Source organism: Lissotriton vulgaris, chromosome 10 (assembly GCF_964263255.1).
Source record: "Lissotriton vulgaris chromosome 10, aLisVul1.2, whole genome shotgun sequence".
NCBI lineage: Eukaryota > Metazoa > Chordata > Amphibia > Caudata > Salamandridae > Lissotriton > Lissotriton vulgaris.
Genome location: NC_141698.1, coordinates 199,658,935 through 199,686,072, shown reverse-complemented (window position 1 = coordinate 199,686,072; position 27,138 = coordinate 199,658,935). Strand labels below are relative to the sequence as shown.

Below are 27,138 nucleotides of genomic sequence, written 5' to 3'. Positions count from 1 at the left end.
CCCCTGTTAAATTTCAGCAGACTTAACCTGGCAAAATGTAATGACAGCTGAGGCATTTATCGCATCCGGTAAATATTGGATGCGTTAAATACAGCCAAACTGGTAATTCCGACCTGTGCAAAACAGTGGTTTTCACACAAGTCGGAACTTACCAACTCACTCAAAATCAGGCCATGGGAGAGATAGCAATGCAACCCGTCTAGACAAAACTTGTAATACCTAGGGTATTACTTGAAAGCCAGTTGGACTATAGAGTGCAAATGGCTCTGAAAGCAAGATATGTACCCTGTATTTATTTAAGGCCATTTCAATCGAGTCAACAGACATGTGCTATTTTAAAAAGAGATCAAATATGTTAAGTGGTTTTAATTTATGGTAAAATAATAGAATATTGACCATCCAGAGTACTTGCTGCTTGACACCTCAGAATCTACAGTTAGTTAAATATCAATAGGGAACTGCTTGTCAGACCCATACAATAGATACCATGAAATGTGCAAGTGCAGAGGGGTACGAACAGTGTTGGCTTTTCACACTTACCACACACTGACACTTGTCAGCAGTGGCATGGGCATTCCTTCAGGTAATCTTATTCACTGCCATCAACCACACTGCTCTTACCCTCACTTTCACCAATCAAACAAAATACGCTTCTTTTGGTAATTCAGAAAAGACACGCATCAAGTCCAAAAGCACGACGCGTGCTTTACAACTTCGTGCTTTTGGACTTGCTTCATTTTGTTTCTGAATAGGTGCTGCTTGTGGGCCGTTGTGAAAGGATTCCTGTTAATTGCAGCACTGTCATGTGCTGCAATTAACCTCAATATTTTCACAATGGGCCACTATCAGCACCCAGCCGCGCTCTATTCAGAAGCGAAATGAAGCAAGTCCAAAAGCACGAAGTGTAAAGCACACCTCTTGCTTCTGGACTTGATGCATTTTTTTTCTGAATAGAGAGATGCTGCTGGCTGATTGTGGGCATTTGATGTGAAAGTATTCCTGTTAAGTGCAGCGCATAACGGGCGCTGTCATTAACAGGAATACTTTCACAAAGGCCTCAGACAACTGGTAAATTGCAGTTTTTCGCGCTCACGTTTTAAAAGCGGCGGTGGCGAGAACGTGTGCGCGCCTCACAAGAGACATTGCGCGCTTTGTTCCTTAAAGGTGCGTGGGCGCCCAGCCGCGCACTTTAGTGGGAACACTGGTACTGAGTATTAACTCTGTTGTTGTACTAGGTTTGTCGGGGACAATTTGTTTCCCCTTGACTTCATAGGGTGGAGTACTTCTCTCTCTTCCAAGGTTACACCCGGCATGGTGTTCCTGCTTGCTCCAGGTGCTTTTCTCTATCTGAATCTGTCAGTGACAGGTTTAGTTTCCAGCCATCTGGTACATATTTTACTTTGCGGCCTAGTGGGTGCCTTTTCTTACAGCTTCTTTTTGCCGCTTGATTTTTTCTAGTAGAGTATTTACTTTATGGCGGGTATTCAGTTTATGTTGTGTGGATGCACTGTAGCGTTGTTCTCTGTTTTTCGAGGACCTTATTTTGCATGCCTAATATGCATTTTGTGAGCTACCTATACACTTAGTATCACTTTTTAGGTCGAGCTCTCGACCTATTGTCACGGAGTCGCTCCTCAAGGGAGATCAACAGGTGCACAAGAGCCGATTGCATATCGTGGACGCGCATGCCCAGCCCCAAGCCGTGCACATCTTTTGCTCCACATTCACAGCAGCAGCCTCTCACAATCACGCACGCACACAGCCACACACACACACACACACACCCTCCCTCTCTGCCCCCCACCCACACACCAGGCTCTTTCCGCGTGTCCCTCTCCCTCTGCAGCGGGTCAGTGTAGGCAGCAGGCAGCCTCGGAGGTCGGCGTGTCTTCTCCGGCGATCCGATGTGCACGCTCACGGCGACGTGCGCTCCCACTGCGCTGTTTCGCGCCATTTCCGCAGTTGCACCAACCTGACCAAAAAGCACAACCATTGACGTGTGGAGCGTGGTCATCCACCGATGCAGATGACTCGTGGAACAGTGCTGGTATTACATTATTTCAGCTCTATGAGGGGCGCCTGTCGGCATGCTGTCATAATGACTTTCTTTGTTTCTCCATTGTAAGCCTTAGTTAAATTTAATTATCAGTGCCGGACTGGGACTGGCGGTGTGCAGCAGCGCAGCGCGTTCACGTAGGTGTCTCCTCCGCCCCCGTGTCTGCGCACGTTAATTCACCTTAGGGTGGGGTGGGGATGGTGGGTCAGTCATGCCGCATGCGCACTAGGCTTTCACAATTTAAAGTGCGCGTAACTACCATGATCTAGAGAGGCACCGTGACCGCTGCCAGGGCCATCATTTAATTAGCACCCCTGTCTGCCGACTGCCGCCCGCCGCAGGTGAGTTCCAGGGCTTTCCAACTGGGCTCTCTGTGTGCGAGCTGTAACGTGATGCTGGGAGAGCCAATGCAGAGGGAGTTTACCGCACGCACTGTGTCCCACTGCTCTGTTGTTTGGATGCCCGGTGCCGGACGGTGTTATATGGGTGTCAGATCACTGGTGATCGCCCCGCTTCCGCGCCCCCACCCTCCCGAAATCTCTCTGCCTCCGTGATGGCCGCTTCAGGAGTCGGACCAGCAACCTGAAGAATGCTGAAACCTTGGACAATAGTGCTTCCTGGTGGCTTTGAGTGGTTCATAGTAACCAAGGTTTCAGATTGTAATGTGTGACATTTTCATAATTTTCGTGTATTTATGAGGGACATTTGGGCGACTATGAGTGATACTTTCTTGCGAGTGAAATCAGCAATTAAGACGAGGGAAACATATTAATATCTTACACTCGGGTAAGAGCAACTCTAAAATCTAGACTGCTGTAACCTAATTGACCTGTTGAATAAATATCTAACAATTATATTAAAACTTTAACTCCGACCTTAGCAGGAACTGCAGCGTTAATTGTTTATACTTACCAAGTCTTTCTGCTTGGCTGCAGACAACTGCTGGGATTCGGGATATATTCTCACTTAGTGACAATGGTGAGAGGAGATGACTGGTGACACTAAAGCTAACACTAACGAGACAAACTCACTGAGGGCTTCACCTTCCATAGTTAACATGGAGTTGGCCATAATCACTCTTGAAACTCATAACCCCACTCCCTTCCTCCGGTGTCAGGATCTTACTCTCCACGGAATTAGCTTATGGCTCAAGGAGGCCTTTCACCCCCACAGCTGATAAGCACATCAGTTAAGGCAAATCAGCTCAAAGTGGCAACTTTATTACTGGATGGCAAAGATAAATATGCTTTTTAGACAAGTACATTAAAAAAAACTTGCTCTAGATCTGGAACTAGGAAAATGTACCCAAGGCTGCATCGATAGTCAGTGTAACATGTATTAATCAAAAGTTATAATTCAAACCAGCTCAAACATAAAATGTGGTAGAAACACCACAGGTCTTACACTGAACCCAAAAGTGTACTAAAAACACCACAGGTCTTACACTTACCCCCAAAAGGAAAAGCACATTCACTGTCACTACCCAAAAGGGTATCAGGCCATACACAATAGAGTCTGGGTCCTATCTGCCACAGTTTTAGCTTTGTTCAGATGGCAGACTGAGTCTGGCAACAGCATTCCTCACTCACCTTAAACTTGTGCACAAGTATTAATTGTCATGCACAACCTGCTCAGAGTTCCTTATCCCATTGGACCACATCAGCTGACCTTATTTAAAAAAGATGGCCAGTGGATGTGACTCATAGTCAATGTGTGATGTTCCACCTATACATGAAAATAAAAATATAGTTAGGCCATAATTTCTTTAAAAAAATATTGTGGTATCCACAGCATTGGTTCCCAGTCCGGCCCTGTAAGCCAGCTGCACTGCTACTAAAATATTACAGGAACCACGTATATCTTATTCGTTTCTGCTCTGTGTGTGTGCTTCTGGTGTCTGTTCACTTCGACTGAGTTTTCAATAGACTTGTGCAAAAGGTTACAATAAACTGTGCGCGCCTTTTCTCTTGGTGACTTCTTCTCAGGTCTCAAACATTTTAAACAGCATTTTAAGGACATCTTTAGGAGCCTGCGATCAATTCCTTTTCGTAGCGTGGGCCTGGCTGCGGGTAGAATCGAAATGTTGACTTGGGTTGTTTCTCAAAGAGGCCGGGACAGTATATGCATCCATGAACTGCTGGGCGCTATTTATTATTTTCGTGTGTTATTTTCTTTCGTTACATCCAATGTAGCTCCTACAGACGTTTACCCTGTTTTTTTTAACTTTTTTTGAGGGGGAGGGGGGCATTAGGAGGAAGTGGAGCGGTTCAAGGCTTGCAGATCTGTGTTGATCGTATTATTTGGGTACAAAGCCCAGGTACCGGCAGCACAGTTAAAATATTTTAGTGCATACCTATTCATTTTCATTTATGGTGTTATTTTAGATTTGTTTTTATTTATTCTCAAACCTTTTACTGTCTGTACACAAGATGCGTCACCTCCATGATCCTAAAATGTGCAGCCATACAGAAGTGGTTTAATAGCACATTAGTGTCTACTATTGAAGTAGAGGTGTTACAAGATAATGTTATTCATCATCCTGATACGTGCACCCAATGCATCACCACCTACCTGAACTCCCATTGATTTTTTTCTTAGAACACTATTTTTATGATACGTTCTATAAGGACCATAGTACATTGTCTGGTGCTCTACGGATAGTTAGGATGAAGGATGCATCTGCTACAGCCTCCTGCATGACTTGGACACAGCACATGCTCCTACAGATGTGTACCTCTTGTTATGTACTCTTTAGTGTGACAGTGTAAATTATGACACACCCTTCCTCGTTAACACACAATTGGTGGCTGCCAACCTTACATTCTAGCTAGGCAGGTTTGGGCTAATAGCCAACATTTGCTACAGCTCTCCCATCGGACCCGTCCATGCGTGGCCTTTCACCCTGGAGGTCCAAGTATGTCTGTCCCATTCCTTACACCGCCGCCCGCTACACCCTTCATCTCATAGAAAAGCACATTCAACTTACTTTTTTAAAACAGTAAGTACCAGGGCCCTTGTTCTTTTGACTGCTCCTGGGTGTGTGCTTCTGATTCTGATCCTCACCCCCTCCCTAAAGGTTAGCAAGAGCACGTCATTTGAGGGAACAATATATCGCTTAGCAGTGCCAGGTCACAGAGGCATTTCGTGGCAGGCACCGATAGTCTGTCTGGAAACCACCAGATCACAAGCATCTGCAATGCAATTGGTTTCGCATTTACGCAAGTTTGAGCTATTGGCATTTTAAATGACAATGCCTTTTATTTATGTTTTGGTTTTAAAAACATAAATAAAGGGCATTGTCATTTACAATACCAATAGCTCAAAGTAGCGTAAATGCTTGTATTATTTCTTTCTAGCCCCATATGCCATTTTCTGCCTCACGACAGCAGGGAGCAGCTCTATTGCCACCTTTACAGAGCTGTCTGAAACTGTGAGAGGCAATTCGATTTTGCTCAACCACAGGGAGAGGGGATTAGAAAAACTACAGAATATACAGAAATTGACTAGACGGGTTTCTGCTTCAAAATACTGCTGAGGTGTCTTGTTTGAGCAGGTACTTCAATTGTAATGTAGGATAAAATTATAATAAAACACAATTTATGGAAGTTATATTTTTATATTTTGTGCTGCAGGAGTAGCAATTGCATTGTTTCCTAAAATGCATATTTCTTTTCTGTACTTGAGGGCAGTTGCACAATTCGTATTGGAGAATATTAAGAAGGTTCTTGTCATATCAAGTCAAATTTATATTGCTGTGACTTCGAATCATTTTTAAATCAGCTATTATAGTCAACCCCTTCGTGACATGCAGCCCTTATTATTTAGCTAAATTGGGGTTTCGCCTAAACCTCGTTCCCATCATCCTCTCAACTCGGGGACATGAGCAGCAATGAAATGAGCAGCTTTTTTGTCGGTCATTGTTAATGGGAGAAATAGAGTATGCTTATGTGATACATTTTCACTCTGTTGTGGAGGATCCAGATGTATGTTTACAATCTGCTGCTTTTCACCCATGTATGGTCCAAAACACACGATGGTGCCTATTTTAAACGTTTGTCAATGTGAAACAGTATTTTTTTACCAAATACAACTAGCTGGTGTTTTGTAGCCTTGTCTAAATGGTATAATTTTAAGTATGAATTAATACAGCCATTTTGTTTTTAGTCCAACATTTAGAGATTGTTGTCGATTTCCTAGTCACTCCTTTATGGTTGTCATATCTCTGACCTCTGGATCAGTTGCTGGGTCATTGTTGCCTTCTGTATTTGGAAAGACATTTTCATATTCATGTTAATCTGGAACTTTACCATGCAGCCAGATTTTGACAACTTAGTTTATGCAAAATTAGAGCTTAGGTTCCTGAGGCTTTCCCATCTGTGATTACAGTATCAATATTTAGACACTTTTGTAAGGAAATTCTATGGAATACAGTGAGTGCCTTTCTCTAAGTTTTGTAAGTATTTATTTTGAAAAATAGGAGAGAGATGGACATTTCCTTCCTTTGCTCTAATGAGCATTTGTGATTTTTGAGATGGGCAGTGTCCACAAAACCAGAGTAGTTGCTTGTCTACAGCCGGAATATTTTCAAAGTCTCTCTTTAGCCTAGCAAAGGGCACAGAGATGCCACTATAGCAGCAGATTGTGTGGTATACAACTGCCAGTTAACATTCACAATAATTGGAGCACTGTAAGACCCATAGGATCGCTGAATTAGTGTCTAGTGGATGACTTGAACTTCTCTTGGGTGGGTTATGTGCTTGGTGGCATGAGTTTAGCTTGATAAACCAGATGCAAGAAGGATAATCAGTCCTGCCATTGGAGGGGTATGAAGGAGGGGTGGGTAATACCTCTGTGACAGTGTAGTCAGGGGTGGGTAATACCTCTGTGACAGTGTAGTCAGCAGAACCTGTCTAAATAGGGCTCATTCCATTTCAGGTAATTCTTGAACATTTGGTAAATTCGTTGTGTTATCAATGCTTGATTAAGCAGGTCATGAAGTGAATGACTAGTGGCTGGCCTCGTTCATATATATTTTTTTTAATCCGTGTTCTTTGTAGTTGATCTGAAAAATTGTACTTGATTTCAAATTGTTGGTGCTAATGTATTAAGGTTTTGAAGATAATGGCCCTAGAAGGTCTTGTGCAGGTTGTACAATCGTTCAACATCAAGGTAGTGGTTGAGTGTATATGTTAATTCAGTTAATGTATATGCTGGCCACTTGAGTCTGTATCTCTGAAACTGTTGTATGCTCAGTAATATTGCTGTAGTCTAGTCCTAAGAGGACCAGATATCTGTTAAGGTCTATGAAGGGAGCAGGATAAGTACGTTTTCAATAAGGCGAGTTAATAACGATTGATGGGAGCCATGTTCACTTTGCAGGCAGGATTAAATCAGCAATTTAGAGTAACAATTTTCTGATTTGAGTGCACTAGATCATGGACTGACCGTTTTTAGGTCTCGGCCTGCGTAGGCTGCGCTTGCGCAGTCTCGCTGGTGAGACATTTTGTTTTACAGTATGGGGGCTTGAACCCGCCCCTCTTCTCCATTGGCTGGCTTCCTAAATGGAGGCCAGCCATTGGAGGAGAGGGGCATCACTCCGTTCAAGCCCGGATTTGGGGGGGTGTTTTTTACGTTCGTTCTATTTTCTTTCTCTCCTCTTCCAATTGGCTGGAATTTTACATTCCAGCCAATGGGAAGAGGAGAGAATGAAAAACACGCCCCCAAGTCCTAAAATGTTGTGGCTTTTTCGGGAGCCATTTCTGCTGGACGGCCGCCGGAAGAAGTAGAGAAGCTGCCGAGTCCTCCTAGTGAGTGCTCGCTTTTCTTGCGTCTGTTCTCTGGTTGTGTCCGTTTTCTGGCGTCTGCCCCCCGTTGTTCTTGCTTTCCTGCCCCCTTGTTCTTTGTGCTTGCTCTCCTGCCCCCTCGTTCTTTGTGCTTGCTCTCCTGCCCCCTCATTCTTTGTGCTTGCTCTCCTGCCCCCTCGTTCTTTGTGCTTGCTCTCCTGCCCCCTCGTTCTTTGTGCTTGCTCTCCTGCCCCCTCGTTGGGTGTGCTTGCTCTCCTGCCCCCTCGTTCTTTGTGCTTGCTCTCCTGCCCCCTCATTCTTTGTGCTTGCTCTCCTGCCCCCTCGTTCTTTGTGCTTGCTCTCCTGCCCCCTCGTTGGTTGTGCTTGCTCTCCTGCCCCCTCGTTCTTTTGTGCTTGCTCTCCTGCCCCCTCGTTCATTGTGCTTGCTCTCCTGCCCCCTGGCTGTGCTTGTTCTCATGCCCCCTGGTTGTGCTTGCTTTCCTGCCCCCTGTTCCCTCGTTGTGAGCGTTTTTTCAGGCCTCTGTTCCCTGTGTGTGTCTCCCTGTGTGTGTCTCTGTGTGTGTGTGGCTCTGTGTGTCTCTGTGTGTGTGTATGTGTGTGTGGCTCTGTGTGTGTGGCTCTGTGTGTGTGTGGCTCTGTGTGTGTGTGTGGCTCTGTGTGTGTGTGTGGCTCTGTGTGTGTGTGTGGCTCTGTGTGTGTGTGTGGCTCTGTGTGTGTGTGTGTGGCTCTGTGTGTGTGTGTGTGGCTCTCTGTGTGAGTGTGGGGCTCTGTGTGTGGGGCTCTGTGTGTGTGGCTCTGTGTGTGGGTGGCTCTGTGTGTGTGACTCTGTGTGGGTGGCTCTATGTGAATGACTCTGTGTGGGTGGCTCTGTATGTGTGTGTGTGTGGGTGGCTTTGTGTGTGTGGCTCTGTGTGGGTGCAAATGCAATAGGTCTCGCATTTGCGAGCGATTAAGCTATTGGCATTGTACATTACAATGCCATTTATTTATGTTTTAAAAACAAAAAGCATAAATAAAAATGTCATGAGCAATGCCAATAGCTCTAACTTTAAGAATGGCGAGACCATTGCATTGTAAATGCTTGTTGGAACTTCGACTTCATCTCTTGTGGGACACACAGATTTTCTCCTATTGATCTTCTGTGTTACTATTGGATCAGGACTAGGTTCCACAAATCGAACTCCACCTTACGATGTATTACATTTCTCTAATGCCTTTAGGCCATATGCATCTATTTGGCATCCTAGTTCACACTGCGCCTGGGTACCACGTTCTTGTGTAATCCCTTTTTCTATTTATCGTGCTCCTGATGCTGTTAATCTTTAGCAGTTTGGTATTCGTGTATCTGTTTTTACCCTTTAGGTGTTCTTACCTAGCTAATTGGGTTACAGCCACTGCTGTTGCTCCTACAGGGGATTTTATATAGTCTGCCATTCCACCCGTGGGGTAGCTGTTGTGTCAGCTGTCTTTTCAGTTCGGTTTCCCTTGGAACACCAGTCCCTTTGATTGTGTGGATCCATGTGGGTGTATCCTTATTTCATAGGAGGCTAGGTTTCCTTCACTTTTCCTGTTGCTTTCTTCCGTCTCATAAGTGGGGATAATGATCTCTCCCTCACAGCTCTTTATCTCACTTGTGCCTTTCGTGTCATCGTTTTTTTCTATGCGGCAGACTTTTCTCTCCTTTCCTTGGGAGAGGTTCCGTTTACCCCCTTTTTTGGTGGGGGTATTTCAATACTTTTTCTTTTGGCATAACCTATCTTCTGTCCAACTATGTACTTCTGCTGCTTCTGCACTGTCATCCAATATTGTGGGATTTTTCCCCCTTCCTGGGCCTGTTCCCTTCATGCTATGTACTCCCAGTTTTAGTCTAGCACTTTGGTTAGTTTTATTACCGGTTTCTCAAGCTTCGATGGAGCGTTGGTCAGGTTTCTTATCTGTTTCTCAAGCTTCCATGGGTTGGACATTGTGTGATTGTCAAAATTGGTTTTGTGTTGCCATTAGTTTCCGCCAGCCTTTTGCTTCATCCTGGTGGTCATCTTCTTCATAGTGGACTTTCCACATGCTGGTTATTCTCTGTTAACCTGTTACTGCCTGATGGCATTCTACCTCAGTCTGTGGCGCTGGTTGTCGGACAGTTGCACTTCTTTTAATGTAGTGGGTGATGCTTTCACATCCTACTCTTATGTGGCATTGTGTTGCTGTTTTCCAGCTTTATCTTTCTGTCTCCACCTGTTCTTGGAATGTCCTTTATTCTTCCACTTCTCATCCTCCTGCTCACTGTCGGATGTTGTAGGTGACCTTCGGAGGAGTGCGTATACTTTTGCTGTACTCTGTTTGACTTGTGTGTCTATGAAAATATCTATCTTTCGTTATGTATTTATATCCCTATGTATTTTCTATGCATATTTATCCTTATTGCATTTATCTTTTGATGTATATTTCTCTGCTTTTATATACATACCTCTTCTGGATGTCTTTTACTTCAGATATATAAATCTGTGTGTTTTGCACATATGCGGGTTTGTCCCTTTTTACGTTGTACGTCACTGCATTTTACCTACACCCTTCTTAGTGACCTGGTTCAACCTTCTTGGTTGTGCTTGTCTGTGTCTTCCTCTTCAATGAACTTCTCTGTTACATTTTTCCAGAGGATACCTTATATATCTATCAAGATTCTCAGTATAAGAGCAGTTTCTTCTGACTGTTCTTGTTTTTCTAGCAATGCTCCTCAGCGTCTGTTGTTCTCTCTTTATCTTTTCTCCATATTTCTATGATTGGAGGTCCCTTTTTTCAAACTCTGTTTCTCAGGCTGGTTTCCTCGATGAATAGTGGATGTTCTTCAGGGGGATCCCAAAATACGTTTTCCCTATGCAATTTTCCGTAGGAAAATTAGACACAGATACAGCCAAAATGTCTGAACAGACTTTCACCATATTTGGAAGAAAGCTAGGTCTCGGTCCAGCAATCATGCTTTTTTTTGTGTAAATCTATCAGTAGTTTTGGAGAAAATAAGGTTAAACAACATTGTATATTTCACGCTGTGGAAGATCAGTGGAGCCGGAAGATCTTAATATAAGATCTGATTGGCTGCCACCCCATCGACAAAGATGTGGCAGCAGCCATTTTAGGACTCGGGGACAAGGCTTCCCCTGGGTCCAAAAAGTTAATTTCTTTCTTGAAGCTGCGTGGATCTGGGGCACCAATAGAAAGAAACACGGCCTCCAGCACTTTTTAAAAATGTAAGCCCTAGGGGTGGGCCAGGGACATTTTCAGGTCACGCCAACACAGTACATGTGCTGTGCTGTGAGATGTGTTGTTTACAATTCAGTGGGCTTACAACCCACCAACAGCATACCATTTAGTTGTTTTCGTTGTCTCTCTCATTTACAATCGTTCAATTACTTAGCTCCCATAGGCTTACCTTCCTTTCTTGTGTTTCCTCCTGCCTGGCGCATGAACCAAGCACAGGTGTTCTTCCTTCTCTTTGTTCTTCCATGTCATTTTGCAATGCACAATTTTTTATTTTATAAACTATATCAATCCTTTTTATAAACTATATCAATCCTTATGTGGATATACTTTCGTACGTTTAACACAGGGATATATTTCACTCTGTCTGCTGTCTCTCCTGACGCTTTAGCTACCCACATTTATACCACTCCACTCTACTCTACACTACTGCACTCTACACCACTCCATTCTATGCCACTTTACACCACACCACTCTGCACCACTCCACTTTACTCTACCCCACTCTACACTATGCCATTCCACTCTGCTCCATACCACTCTGCGCCACACCATTCTACTCTAAGCCACTCCACCCTACAGTGGAGACGTGTGGCTCAATGGTTCGAGCAGCAGACCCTGATGCAGAGGTCTGGCCCGGGACAAGGGTTCAATTCCCGCCTCGGCGGGTCTTGGGCTCAATTTCCTCGGGCCTGATAATTCTCGCCTCGGTGCCTATTCTAATCATGGGTCCCACTCTGCAACTCTGGGCAATAGCTTGCTTAATCTCCACAACAGCCCCAACAGCGCTAGGATGCCTGGCTGCACCTTGGGGGTGCCCAGGAGTGGGTGCCTCACAGGGAAAAGGCCAGGAAGGGTTCTACAGCGGTATGCGTACAAGCGCTGGAGAGACCCCATGTGGGGTGATGCGGGCGCTATACAAATACTACAACATTTACGTTTACAGAGCGGCAGAAGTTACAATCGACCAGCATTTGCTCATAGATACATAGAAACCATTTACTCACCATTCATAGAGCCTACTGGACTCCGAAAAGACTATCCAAACTGAATGGGTCCACAGTAAAGAGCTCCCCAAAATGTGGTTTACAGAATGCCGATGACCTGCACATGTTCTGGCAGTGTCCCAGTCTCGATGGTTTCTGGAAGGATGTGGGAAACATCTTAGAAGGGGTAATGGGAAAACAACTAACTGTAAGTATGGACTTGGTTATTTTTGGGGTTACAGGCATAAATACTTTAAGAACATTAACTAAAGCCCAAGAAAATCTAATTTGTATGTTGACCCTCCTGGCAAGGAGGGAGGTCTGCATAAATTGGATAAGTCCAGCACCTCCAACTCACAGTGATTGTCTAGCGTCAGTCCTTAAAGTTCAAAATTTAAATTCTGGGAAATATGGGAGGAGTTTCATAGGGTTTGAGTTGATTTAAGTTATAAAGTGGGTTATGCAAATGTCTTAGTACATATCTTTTTGGGCTCTTCCATACACTTTGCTAAGTCAAATGATTACGCTAATGCAACAACATATGAAGGCTCCTAAAATGTAGCCATAATGGCTAGCTTACCCTCGATCGAAAAAAGAATCCTTCTCTATAAAAGTATATGGAAGTAAAGGGTTCCTTTTCTCTGAAATACTTGAAAGTCGTGGCCCAGACCCATGAACAAACAAAGAAAAGGTCTGAGTAAGAGAAAGGACCCTGATAATCTCCAAACTTTAATCTGTTGCGTAATGAGGACAAAAAAAACACCAAAAAAAAATTTACGTTTACAATTTACACAACTCTGCTCTGCGCCACTCTACTCTAAGCCTCTCCACTCTACTCTATCACTCCATACAACTCTACATCACTGTACACACTCTACTCTATGCTGCTCCACACCACTCCACCACACTCTATGCCACTCTGCTCTATGCCACTCCACTCTATACCACTCATTTCCACTCTACTCCACTCTGCACCACTCTCCTACTTTCCCTGCCACTCTGTGCTGCTCCTCTACACTCTATGCCACTCTACTCTATGCCACTCCACTTCACTCTATGCCACTCTATGCCATTCCACTCTACACCTCTCCACACCACCCTATGCCATTCTACTTCATTGCTGCTCCACTCTATTCCATGACACTCTACTCCACTCCCCTCCACTCTACGCCACTCCACTCAACCTGATCTACTACCCCACTCTACTCTACACAATTCTACTGTACGCCACTAAACTCTACTCTATGCCGCTCCACTCAACCTTCTCTACTCTATGCCACTCCATGCCTTGCCACTCCACTCCCCTCCACTCTTTTCCACTTCACTCCACCACACTTTGTGCAACGCAACTCCGTCTCTCTACTCTATGCCATTCTAATCAACTCTATGCCGCTCCAATCTACCTGGTCTAAAGATATTGACAAAGCCAATAGCTCTCATATAGTCATGACCTATTGGCTTTGCCAATGCTTGTTATATTTTAGTCGGGAGGGTGGCGGGTGGCGCCCTCCCTGAGCCATAAAAAGTCCCTGGAGACCCCTTTCCCTGAGGCTGATTGTTATAATTAGAGGAGAGTAGCATGCATGCCCTCTTCGTGAGCTACAGTGAGGCCCCACGGAACCCATTCCCCATTAAGGATCCTGTTAATTAAGGGAGAGGCTTGCGCACCCCCTCCCCAAACCTCAGTGATGTCTCAGGGACCCCATCCCCTGGGGTCATATATAGAATTTAGGGGAGTGGGCGTTCGGCCCCCTCCCCTAGCCTGTTAGAGGCCCCAGGGACCCAATCTCCCAATGCCAAGACTTACATTTTAGGGAGGGGGTGTGGTACGCACCCCCCCCCCTCTTGAGCCGAATATCAGCCCCAGGGACTCTGGAGCACGAGGTGAGCAGTGTCCCGGGGACCCCATCTACGAGGTCACTGTTGTATCCTGCCCTGCAGAGTGCGGGCTTCCCCTGCCTGCATTTTCCCAAGTAGGGAACACAACTTTGCTCCTGCCCGGGCAGTAGCAGAGAATGCTGCTCCTGCCGGGAGGGAGCAAAGCAATGCAGCCGGCTCCCGCCCGCACCACATTGGGTGCTGGGTGGGGAGCTGGCAGGGCCCACAAGGGCATTGAAGCTCCCTTCCGGGACCCCAAAAGTTGTGGAAGTTGTGGGTGCCCTGGGGAAACAAATTTGCTGACTCCCTGCTGGCACCCGGTATAGGTGGTGGCGGGGGCCACGAAGGCCTTAGGACTCCCCCCTTCGGCCCCAAACAAAATAAAATACAAAGAACATGTGGTTGCCCCAGGTGGACACCAGTGCACCCAAAAAATGTTTTTAAAAAAACAGGAAAAAAGAATCATACATAAGTGGCAGAAGCCACTGATTCATTATTCATTGCCCCAGCAAGAAGCGCCCCATAATGACCGGTGCAGTCGTATTTTTATGATTTTGGTAGTGCCCCTAGAAGAGACTGGGGCACCACCAAGATTTTCGATAACATTCTGGAGGCCTGCATGGAGCACAGCAGCCCCCCAGCAACATGAGAATATTGTATTTCTCCTGGGTCAACAAATCCATGACCCCAAGAGAGCTTACCATATGTTTTTAAAGCACTCTGTGCTCATGGCTTCCTTGGGATTGTTTCTTTGACTTTACATCATAGCCTGAAAAGTGTAACAAACAAAAAAAAGGCTTACATTCATGTTTATTGTTTTTCTTTATAAAAAAAATGTAGTAGGTATGCCTTACTATAAATGTCATCATTTACTGCCCAGTGGGAGTTAGGCACAGCTATCGCAACCTACCTTCCAAGTTGGTAACAATCTGGTGAGTCTTTCGTATCAATGTTCAGCTGGTTCTAGCCCCCCTTTTCCTAGATCAGCCTGTTCCACCAGTGGAGCAGTTACAGCTTCACCTGGACCCCAGATGGAGTTCAGTCTCCACAGCTGCTTGTGCCAGGCTTTGCAAGCTTCACATCCAGCCCCACTCCTCAGCCCTGGCATCTGTCCCATTATTGGAGCAGTCAGTCCTGGCTTGCAAGAATACCTCCAGTGCCCTCCTCTCACTTAAGGAGTGCCCTGCCCGTTGCAGATATTCAACAAACGTTTGCAATGGCACCTCCCTACCTTGGGAAGCTGGCACTGAGATACTCCTGTCCTGGATTACAAAAGTCTAACTTCCCCTTGTTGGGTGTAGCTTCTCTTTGTAATGTGAAATCCTGTAACACTGAGTGGAAGCTGCAGCCGCTCCTTAAAAGTCAGGTATGTTGTGATAATTGCAGGTCTCCAGCTACAAAAGATTTTTAGAAAGTTCCACTGTTTGGTGTACTGGCTCCAGCCAGGTTCAAACACAGTCTTAATTCTTTAGGTGATAGCTGGAAGACAGAGAGTCTGGAAATCTCTCTCTCTCTCTCTCTCTCTCTCTTTTTCTCTCTCTCTCTCTCTCTCTCTCTCTCTCTCTCTCTTTCGTTCTTTCTTTCTGTCTCTTTCTTTCTCTGATTCTCGCTCTCTCTTTTCCTTGAACCCAACAAAACAGATCTAATCCTCAACTCATATTCCATGTGGGTAAAATAGGTATTTTGCTGCCATAAGCCATGTTTTCTGGATGTAGAACAGTACTTTCATGGTTCACAGTGTTGTATTTGCCCTCTTTTGCATGACCCATTTTCAGCAAGACCCTTAGCTCGTCTCTAACTATGAATGTGGTGGCTTACAGAGCTCTACTCACATTTGCTTTACCGTTTCACCCACTGACATTGCAATTTGTTTTACCTTTCATCACCTCACACACAAGCCCTTTGCCTCTGTACCTCGTGCTCACAATTGATTATACCTTTCACCTCCTGACATAACAGAATATCTTTTTTTGTTCTTGTTTACAGTGTTGTTATACCTGCTGCTCAGCCAGTATGAGTGTTTGTGATGAAGGTTGGTGCATGGCGATGCATTGGAAAGTTAGTGCGCATGCGAGTGTCAGTTGGATTATGGCCTGGCGCAATATGTCCATCTGTTATTCCCATTATAGTCGCTCTTTTATTTATTGTTTTTACATGCGTGCTCGTTTATTATCTTTGCATATAATATGTTTCCATGCTGTTTTCTTGTTTCTTTATCAGACTGCGATATGTCCATCTGTTATTCGCATTATTGTCGCTCTTTTATTTATTGCTTTTACATGCATGATCTCTTAGGGATATGCATTACGTATCATTCTGGCATCTAATTTGTTTTCATGCATGTTCCTTTTCCCTTCTTATGCAAAGTGCGAGATGTTCATTTGGTAGTCGCAATGTTGTTATTTTCTTCTGTTAAAAGGGGAGATGTGTTATACCTGCTGTTCAGCCAGTTTCAGTGTTTGTATGGAATGTTGGTGCATTGGAATGTTAGTGTGCCTGTGAATGTCAGTTGGATTATGGGCTGAGCAGCTTACTGTTGGAACTTATTACTTACCAGCAACTAAGACTAATAAACCATCTTATATACAATATACGCCTCAGCTACTGGACTTCTTATTACAACAAGTGTTTTGCTTTTTGCTAAACTTGATCTGTTGTTTCAAAAGTTCCTTTCAGCGTGATTGATTTGATAATGGAAACAGAATATTGTATGTGTTTATGGAGCATCGCGTAATTTACTCTGAATGCTACATCACTGCTTATCATGAAAAATGCCGAAGAAATGGATGGAAATGCCATATCAAGCTGATAGTGTGACACAAATGATTCCAGCCAAAGGATGCACCGGATCAAAATCCCTAATTGCGTTGTTTTTGCGTACCAAAACAAAGCCTACAAATTTCACATGTGCTTTTATGGATAGTTTATATCCGAATAAAGATTCTTTGACTTGCCTTGATTAATGGTTCATTTGTAATTGTAAAAACAATATTTGCAATCACTGTAACTAATAGTTGGTTTGTTTGTTGTTCAAATTAATATAACAAAAGCATTATATGCCTTCAAGGTGGACTATGACGTTTGCAGCAATTATGGGAACTGGCTGTATAGTGCTGGCATTGGGAATGATCCAAGAGAGAACAGGAAGTTCAACATGATCAAACAGGGCCTGGATTATGATGGGAATGTAAGTACCTTGTACCATTCGAATAATGAGGTTGCTGAAACTCCCATTCTCTTTCCCTAGAGGGCCTTTACCAAAAGGTAAGCCAGATTTGAGCAAATCAGAATATCTGTAATTTTAGTAAGGTTTGTGGTTTATGGAGACTGGTGATTTTTCTGAACTTTGCTTGAAAAGCTTTTGTAAATGTCCGTGCCACAGAACGGATCTGAATACACGTGGTCTCCGCTGATAGTACCAAATTGTACCATCAGAAATCTCTTCCAAACCTGGTAGGAAATCTACAGGAAGAGATTTGTAACTTGTTAAACAAAGTCTTTGTGAATCAGGCCCTGCATCTTAGTTTTTGGAGTGATACTTCTATGGGTACTTGGCAGTAAAGATGTAGATAAGGCCTAGATAAGATAGACTATGGTTGCTCGGGTGGGTGCCTTCAATCCTTGAAAGCCAAAGCCAGTTGTTAATTCATTATAACGCATGCTGCTGTTGCCAAGAGACGTCATCTAACCAACTGCAGATGCAATTTATTGATTTTCATCAGCCGCGGCTCCTCCGCTATGGCGGAGGAGTGTCACCCCTCCTGCCAGCTGCCTCAAAACTGTAGGAAAGGAAAAAGAAAATGATAATAAATATGATTTAATATCGTTTTACTTTTCCTTTCCAGACGAGTCTTTGGAGGCAGGGCCATGGGGTATGACAGGCGCAGGAGGAGTGGTACTACACTGTGATCAGGGCACATGACGGTTTGTCCTGCCATCTTAGGCCGATCAAACTTTCATGCGCACTGAAGCTCTCTCCAACCCGAACAGCATTGCTGTGTTGGAGAGAGCAGGCACAGGCTCCCAGTCTCCCTGGGAGCACAAATCCAGAGCACTCAGGCCAATCCTGGCGCTGCTTTCATGACATGAGAGCAGCGTCAGGATTAGCCGTAGTGGAGTCTGGGAGCCTGTACCTGCAAGAAGAGGAGCAGAAGACAAAACGCGGCCGGCTGCTGGTACGTTTATTTATTTATTTATTTTTGTATTTTGTCCCCCCAAAGTCCCCTTCCCACCCCCACCCCTCTTCCACAACACTAGCTGCTACTGATTTTCATGCTCCTCACAAATCCCAGATCCCGAGCCTCTGCAAGCAACTGTGTTTTTTTAATCTTACAAAGTTATGACCAACTTAAAAAAAGTCCTTGTGGTGGATCACGCTACCCTCGTTTCGAAAAAGATTTTGAATCCAGCAACCTTTTTATCCATTTTAGTGCACGAGCCACAAGGGCATTGGAGCACTTTACATATCACTGGAATGAGAACGTGTAACACGCATAGAAAATAAGGATGGAACGAGGGGTCTGTGGAATGGTTAGGCAGATACAGTTTTAAGAGATTGGTGTGGAATTTAGGAATGCAGACTCCAGGCAAAGGTAAGGTTTGATAGAAGATTTATTCTCAACAGAAGATCCCATCCAGCCAGGTTCCCAGTTCACCCGCCTCTATACAGATCTAGACCCACAACACTATGACATATAAGCATTCTAAAATATGATGCATGAGAACCATAGAAGTGTTGACAGAAAGAAGGATCATAACCATAGAGATGAGAAAACCACAATTGGTTTGTAGTTTATTGTGGAGCACAAGCTTTAGGAGAGCTCTGATATTAATCCCTTGGCTATTAATCACCTGCGATTCGAAAGTGATTGTTGACCACAGTGTAATCACATGGAATGTACAGTTACAGATGCCAGATTTCGTAGGTCCATCTCTGCTAGCCCTTCATTCTAAGGGCTTTAAACAGGTACCACTGTGCTGTTCAGTTAGATGTTAAGGATACCATTTACCTAAATTGCAAGATACAATAAAGCTTACCAGGTGTTTCTTCTCAATGGTTAATATTTTTACTATCTTCATTATTTTTCACAAAGGTAGGAGTAAAAAAGTATTACATTCTAAAGAGTGGAAATTTCACGCCTACTTCATTGCATTTCTGACCAGCCTCTGGTAAAATATTTTCAAATAAGCAGGTGCTTGAGCACGGTGGGCAGGGCTGTACTTATTAAACAGAACAAACTCGGCCTGTATTGATGAACATCATTTACATGATGACCGGTTCCCAGGATTGCATTGAAGGTTTACTATTGTACTGCAATGTCTTTCAACTAAAATGTGAAACTGGAATGAAATACTTGCCTCTTCCTTGTTTCCAATGCAGGGAGAGTACATCAGGCTATGGATTCCAGAATTGCAAGCTATAGATGGAGGAGATGTGCACACGCCCTGGGCACTCAGTACTGCATCTTTGGCACATGCCAATGTGTCTCTTGGCGAGACCTATCCACTGCCAATCATCACCGCACCAGAGTGGAGTAGACATATCAATCAGAAACCTGTAAGTATCTTATCACAGTCAAATAAATCATGCAGAAAAATATATTCCAATAAAGAGTTCAAACTAGTTTTTGGTACCAGCCTGCACATCACAGGGTGCCACCACCATTGACCTTTCATTTCTTCTTCCATATCTCGTCTTGTGCTTGTGACAGTCGCGGGAGGAAGGGTAAGCATGCTGGGCCACCCGTGTAATATTGTTTATTAGAGACCAGAATAGGGGACACAGGATGGAAAGGTTGGCGCTGCGAACAGCAAACCAGTATGCTGTAACTGAGTCCCTTGGAAAGAAATTTTCAGTCTGACCCCCACCCACCGCCCACTTGATTTACACCCTGTTCTTCTTCTTCCTCCTTCCAGAGTCTGGCATTCAACTGTACCATCAACTCTGATACAAACCAAACAAGATTTGGCAAAAGCAATAGGTTTAACGTTGGCTACAAGTCTTTTGGCTTTTGTCGATTTTGCAAAGCTTTACTGTTGGGGCAGGTTAAAAGCAAAAATATTATTTGCTCTCAAAAAGTACGCTTTGCCATCTGGGAGTACTCCTTGAGAAAAGGCAGAATGCTGTAGCTCACAGTGAAGCTAGTCAGTGGCGGAAGTGAGGTGACCTACTGTCCCATGCTGTATGCTGTAGTGGGTGGGAATAAAATGTGAATGGCACAGCTACAGACCAATTGATAACAAGCATTGGCATAGCCAGTAGGTCTCGTCTTTGGGACCTTATAAGTATTTAGTTATACAGCAGGTCCCAAAGGTAAGACCTATTGGCTATGCCAATGCTGTTGTTATATCAGGGCATGTTGAGAGGCTAGGGGACTGAGTCTCGATGTCGAGTTGGGAGCACAGCAATTACCTACTCAATTTGAATGCGTAGGTAATTCAACCGTAGGCGTGAAATGAAAGGTTCACTACCAGGAATAACAGGAAGTTAGGCTGATTAGAAAGGCAAGGAGGGGTAGAGGCAGGCATGGTGGTGAGGGGAGAAACAGATGCATGCTAGGAGAGTGCTGTGTGGAAGGGAGGCGAAATGGGAAGAGCCACTGAAAGGTGGGTCGGGTAAAGACCATAGTGAGGCAAACAGAAGGGTAGCGAGGGATGAAGGGCAGACAAAGAAGTGACGTGTAGAAGAAAAAGATTCAGGTGCAGACACAGGTAAATCAAAGATGGAGAGGGGGGGAATAATGCAGTCCTAGAATGTGAGAGGGCCAGGTAGAGAGAGGGAGAGGTGCGTCAGAGACAGGTAGAGACGGCTGAGGAAGAGGGAATAATAAAGACTGAGGTAGGCAGGTGAGGTAGAGGGGTGCGTTGATATAAAGGAAGTGCAAAGATGGGTCAGAGAGATGTTACTGAAGAGGAAAAGAAGTAAAGGTATTGAGAAAGGAGTAAGGTACTAAAAGAAGTAAAGGGTGAACAGAGTTAGAACGAGTGGAAGGGGAGAGAACAACTAGAAGATAAATGGCAGGCTAAAGTGATCGATCAGGCAGTGAGTGTGAGGAGTGGGATACTGAGGGATATGTGGCAGTGAGCGCGAGGTGTCGGGTACAGAGGTATTTGTTGTGGCAGTGAGCGCGAGGTTCGGGGTACAGAGGGATATAAGGCAGTGAGCGCAAGGTGTGGGGTACAGAGGGATATAAGGCAGTGAGTGAGAGGTGTGGGGTACAGAGGGATTTTAGGCAATGAGCACGTGGAGTGGGGTACAGAGGGATATAAGGCAGTGAGCGCAGGGAGTGGGGTACAGAGGGATATGAGGCAGTGAAACACAGGGTTGGGACGTCCCGCCGGACATGATAGGGTGCATACTGGCAGATAGATATGTTATTGACACATGACTGTGTACATTTTAGTGGGATCTGAAATCCGGGCTATGCTGCAAACTCAATTTTTGACTTGGGAGGATAATGCATCGACTCCCCCCAGAACATCATTCAGATGACCCCTTGGTGTCCAGACCTAGTTTGCCACTTCCCCTTAGGATGCAGCCCGCACTTTCACCTATGGCTGATTAAGGAAGGATTGCACGAACCAGAATGCCATTGAGCACGAGTTTGAAGGGGGTGGGTGTATTTCCGCAGCACCTCTAGCAGTGGTGATGTCCAGTGGCCCTTGAGGCAGAGCCTGTTCTGTTTCACGGCCTTAAGGAGAAAAACCCGATCATGGCACACACAACACTGCTCTGTGTCTGCTGGTCTCGGCAGCGCATACCCAACCCGCTGAGCTGCCTCATTGGTTCTCCAAAGGCTCATTTTAAAACAAGCAAATCCCAGAGGCCAGTCTTTAATGCATGCAAACTGCATTTGTTCATGCCTGTGCCTCAGTTTTATCACATCGACTTTGCTGGATTAGGCATCATTATGCTTGCATGTATTTGTTTAAACTACATTTGCGGGACTCGCAGAGGATTCACGGGTAAAGCAATAAAAAAGCTTATACGGTGTAAAAAAGGACTGTTTACTTCATAACAAAGCAGACATGAAGTGAATGTGTGTGAAGATTCCAGGTACTTTTGAGATGTGAAATAGCCCCACATGCACTGCAATGCAAGCACTCATAGGAGATGGAATGATGTACTAAACAAGCAATAGCTTAGGTGAGAGGCATATCATTCTGGGTGGATCAAAAGCCCACGTTATGTACGTATGAATTACTTACAATAGGCTTCTGGGCTACTGCACTCTCACGCCTGGCCTAAAAACTATCACTATGTGAAGAGAGTGAGAAGATGACCACATGTGGCTGTTTGATTAATCTTAGAACGCCCCCTAGTGACTAGACAGATGTAGTGCTAGGATCTAGTTGCTCATAATCTGTTCTACTGTCAGGTCACGTGTCGCAGGGAATGCTCTGCAGCATTGGAGATAAAGAAATGCCATCTTCCAGATATGGTGACCTCATTGTGTGTTTGTTAAAGCGACATTAAACTCAGAGAAATGTTCGCAAGATCAAACTGTCATTGGGCGAGATGGGCTTTGCACACTCCCTAACTCCGCTAAAGAGGGGAGCAGGAGGTGAGCCCGGGAGTGGTGTGCGTGTGCGCAGTCTGCTCATTTTCAAGCACTGCACTCGTGCTTGTGGCGCTCCCCTGCTGCTCCCGCAAGGTGGATGCCGCCACAAGCAGGAGTGTGTGCTTGAAAATGAGCAGAGCGACGGCTAAGAGCACTCCTATGCAGCGCATGCGTGCTGCGTAGGCGAGATCTAACAAGTTTGCGCTAGATAAAACTTTATAAATAAATAAATATACATAATTTTAATAAAATCAAAAGGCTTTGGCTAATTAGGAGAGCTTGCATGACTCTATCTTAATTTATTACATTGATCATCCATTTGGACCTTGAATGGTAAGCTTGAGACACAGAGCAAGGATGGCAGGAACGGATATAGTTGGTGCTCACAAAGCAACATGCAACTTGACTGAGAGAATCCCATTTGGATTCATTGTCACTGAAATTCCCACTGTCGCCAGTAAGAGACAATGATTGCCCACAAAAAACCATGAAGAACAGAACATTCCTGGTTATTGGTTTTTCAGCCGAGAAGTTGTAAATATGGCGACCATTGATAGCTAGAAAAGATAAAAGGGTAGAGGCAGGGTAAAAATAGGAGTCAGAATTGTTAACCACACTTCTTTTCAGTATACCTTGTCTCCCACACCCACTTGGATGTGGCACTTTGACATTTCCTGTCAGCATAGTCATGTTTCATTTTCTTCGGAGACGCAGTGCTTTCTTGAACCACTTTGTGAGCTTGAGTGGCCCAGCTTGTTGCCAGAGGTAGATGAGTGTAAATTACTCTTCTAAATATCAGCTGTTGTGATCACTTGATGGTGAAGCCAATCGTGTGCCTCAGTCACTGCAAATCATTTAACACAGTCCTTGTGATAGAGGCTTCTGGGACAGGAGGGGATACCTGCAGAGTTTTCTTCACACTGGGCAAACATTTAGCCTAATGCCACACAGGCATCATTTTTAAATTTGGTCGAGGCCTAACTAGCAAATTATTATTGCTATAATTTTCCACTAAATGGTGGTTTTTTGGCCGTCACTGGAGCAGAGTTTGACTGCAAAAGTTGCTACTGGACTTTTGCATGATGGCAAAGTACACACATTGCATCCGGATAAAGACTGAAACTCTACCTTAGGTTTCTTTTTAATTGGACTCAGACGGGGTGAAAAACTGGGCATGCACGGAACCCGCATAGAAGAGCGATGGAATCTGGTGGACCGTTAACCACTGAGAGGAGGCTTTCTCAGCAGTGAGGCTATCCAGGACTTGATTAAAATGATTAGGCAATATGAGAATGATTCAAGGCAAATTAAGATACAAAGCTTTGGAAAATACTCTATTTATATATTGCCCCAACTACAATTCACAATTTTGTTGGAAGGACCACTACAGTATCTGGTGTCGCTGTCATAGCGACCACAATAGCACAAAATATCAAGAAGGTAAGAACTTTTACAGAGGAAAAACAAATATGGCTCTGCAGATGGATATGGGTAGGCTTTGCAGAGCAGAACAATTCCATGCCCTTCAATTGTTACTGGTATGGAGAAAGGCGCCCCACGTCATTCCCAAAAGTTGCCTGTAAAACAAAAAGGAATGGTCTAACAGTGCTCTACACTTAGCCATATGCCCTTAGCCTTCCAAAGTAGATACCAGATTTCAACATATATATTATATGGACATAAAAATGTCTGAAACTGAAAGAAAGCTTGATAAGAATCATATGATTGCCCATGGCCTCGAGGTAATCCCCAAGTTCGCTGCTTAGGAAATGAAGTTAATGCCACAACCTTACATATAAAGCAGCCTGAGCCAAAGAATGGCCCAGAGTTGAAGCACTGAGTATTTAAAAAAACAGTCTTAACTCAAAACACAACTTGAGCCTTAGACTAGGGAATGCCAAGATGAGGAATACCTTGACCCAGAAAGCAGCAACACACAAATACATCATTGTGGATTCTGATGAAATAATTAGAACTTTCTTTTACACAAATACACTGAAAGGGATGGTGCCAGCAACATCTACATCCCTTTTGGAAAACAGCTGTCCTTCGAGGAAGTCATGTTGCCAAAATGTTGCTAATACTCCATTGTTAGTTGCAGAAAATCTTTAGCCAGTATCGCAACTGTGTAATCATCTATATTGTAATACTTTGAGATGTGTTGGAACATGATTTCAAATAAATACCCTTTACTGTCACACTGCTTTATGCAGCTACAACAACGGGCACAACGAACCCTGATTCCGATTATCATTGTAGGTACTAGCTATATCATAATTGAGAATATGGATGCTCCAGAGTTAAATGGATGTTGGAATGTACGTAGTACCCGATAAAGGGCCTGAATACAATCTCGGGCTGAAAACCTCCAACCAACCAGTGGTCGTAGGTGTTCCGCCCAACATGGTAGACCGCCTTATTAGGATGACGTCGGTCGGAGTTTAAACCTGCAGGGGGATTGCAACGTGGTTCCAACAGTCTCAAGGAGCCTGTCGGTAAATCTGCATAATCTCTTAATGACGGTGGCTCTGCCGTCTGGATTATGATATAACTTTCCGATAGCCGTTCCATGTCGGCCTTTCTGACAATGGAAAGGCTGTGGAAAGTGACATTTAGGGCCCCTAGGACGGCCCCCTTGGGCCTTTGCATTTTGGCCTGAGGGCACCTATGGTGCCCCCCTAAACCTCCTTGCACTGTGTGGCAGGCACCGTGAGGTGTCTCAAAACATAAATGTTTCAATGAAAGCTTGTGCTGCGGGCCTTTTCTGCCTGCCGCACAAGCTTCTATCGTGAAATGCATGTTTGTGGTCGCATTGTAATAGTTCGATTGGAACTGCCAATCTAAGGTCGGGTGGTTGCTTTCTGCAACGTTGTCGGGTGGACTTCGTAATGAGGCCCAAAATCTCTATATAATGGGGGCTTGGACTTACTTCTAGTCAGACAGTTGAGACATCCACCTGCAGTGCTCTGCTGCAGATGGATGCCCTGTATAATGGGGTATCTGTGCAGGTAAATTAGGAGAATATTAGCTTCTTAAATGAAATGCTGACCAGAAGTGAGAGAGAGAGAAAACTAATTAGTTACTGCTCAGGTTGAAGGTGATATTAAAACCACATATGGAATATTTAATCAGCCTACTGATGGCACATGCGCTGATGCCATTTGTAGGGTGTAAATATAAAGAAGAGCCACAGGGTCCTTTGTACATTAGCGGCCACCCAGAGGCAGGTTTTTGAGGCCATTCACACAGCCCCAAAACTCTCTCTCCACTGCGGCGCAGCATGGAAGGGAACTGATGTATTAATCAATGTATATGTATCAAATGCTTATGTTGTTATTTGGTACCTATTGGTGCTGAGATTTATAATAATTGTGTTACTATATATGTATCACAATGGATATTTTGTTAATGTAAGGGCGACAATGTTTAGAGTTACGGTCTAGTGGTTATGGAACCCTGTAGAATGGCAGGGGCGTATTTATGATGAATAAACTTAATACAAATTATTGTTTTCTTTTATCAACAGAATGACCGAGGGTCATCAAGCAGAAGGCCAAGAGGACAGCCCTACACCCCGAAACAACACAAAAACAGAGGAGTCGATTTTTACTTTTCCCGCAACAAGGATCTGCACTAGACATCATTGATTGCCAATGTTGGTGCTTTGAGGAACTGTTACGATCATGTTGAATGAATATTCCTGATTCAGCAGTCAAGCAAATTCGAGAATCTTGCAAAGACTGTCTCAAAAGGAAGACTTTAACACACTGGTGGGCCTTGTGCCTCCCACCAACCGGTTGAATTGCTTTTTATTGAACTGTGTTACTTTATGAACACTGGCTTCTGACTTTTTTTGTGAGGTTACGTTTTTACTAATTTTCAATAAAGTATAGTAAAGAGCAAAAGGGGCAAATGCCAACTTGAAACGGGAATATTTCTGCTTTTCCTTTCAGCTGCATGCATAAAGAGAGGAAATATATGTTCCAGGAAGATGGCTCAATCGGGATGATTAGTTTTCCACTTGTATTCCCATTGGTGGTGATTGGTCCAGCGAAGGTGATGTGAACTGAGTACAATGTGTATGCGCTTCCCGGGAAATATGTAAAGGGATCCCCACTTACTTGTGTGGATTTGTGTACTTGATTTCCCTCACTTATAAGTTCTGAGATTTTATGGCCTAAAAGCAGTGGCCCATTGCTTACAGATAGACAGATAACATGTAGCCTTACTGTTGCATAAAATCAATTGCAAAAAGAGTACCAAATTGCAAATACCAATGCACAAAGTATTTATTTTACCAGGGTGAAATCGCAACAACTAACTATATACAGTGGCAAGGTAAAAGAAGGTCCTTCTTCGGTTTCAGCCAACGGGTGTACTGCTATCCTCAAATATAGGACTTTTGTTTTGCAAAGGTGCATTATACAGAAAATGGAATGTGCTGGGCAACCCATGAAAAGGGGGCTCCTAGTCAAAGGCCACACACTGAGCAAGAAGACATTTAGGTGCCAGAGTCACATTGGCGCTGCTGATGAATAATAATGGAACCTGGGGTAAACCTCCAGGTGGCTTTTTGACAGGGACTAGGAGGATTGTGATTTAGT

At 44.3% G+C, this 27,138-nt stretch overlaps 1 protein-coding gene across 1 annotated transcript in view; it reads left to right on the top strand.

Moving 5' to 3' along the window:
• LOC147684982 (cryptochrome DASH-like) overlaps positions 1-26,460 on the top strand; it is a 97,528-nt gene extending 71,068 nt beyond the window's left edge. Inside the window, exons 12-14 of the mRNA XM_086940879.1 lie at positions 17,041-17,160; positions 19,354-19,530; positions 26,061-26,460. Coding sequence (XP_086797005.1) covers positions 17,041-17,160; positions 19,354-19,530; positions 26,061-26,171 — 408 coding nt within the window. The 3' untranslated portion in view covers positions 26,172-26,460. The remainder of the gene's footprint in view (positions 1-17,040; positions 17,161-19,353; positions 19,531-26,060) is intronic.
• Positions 26,461-27,138: the final 678 nt, after the last annotated feature.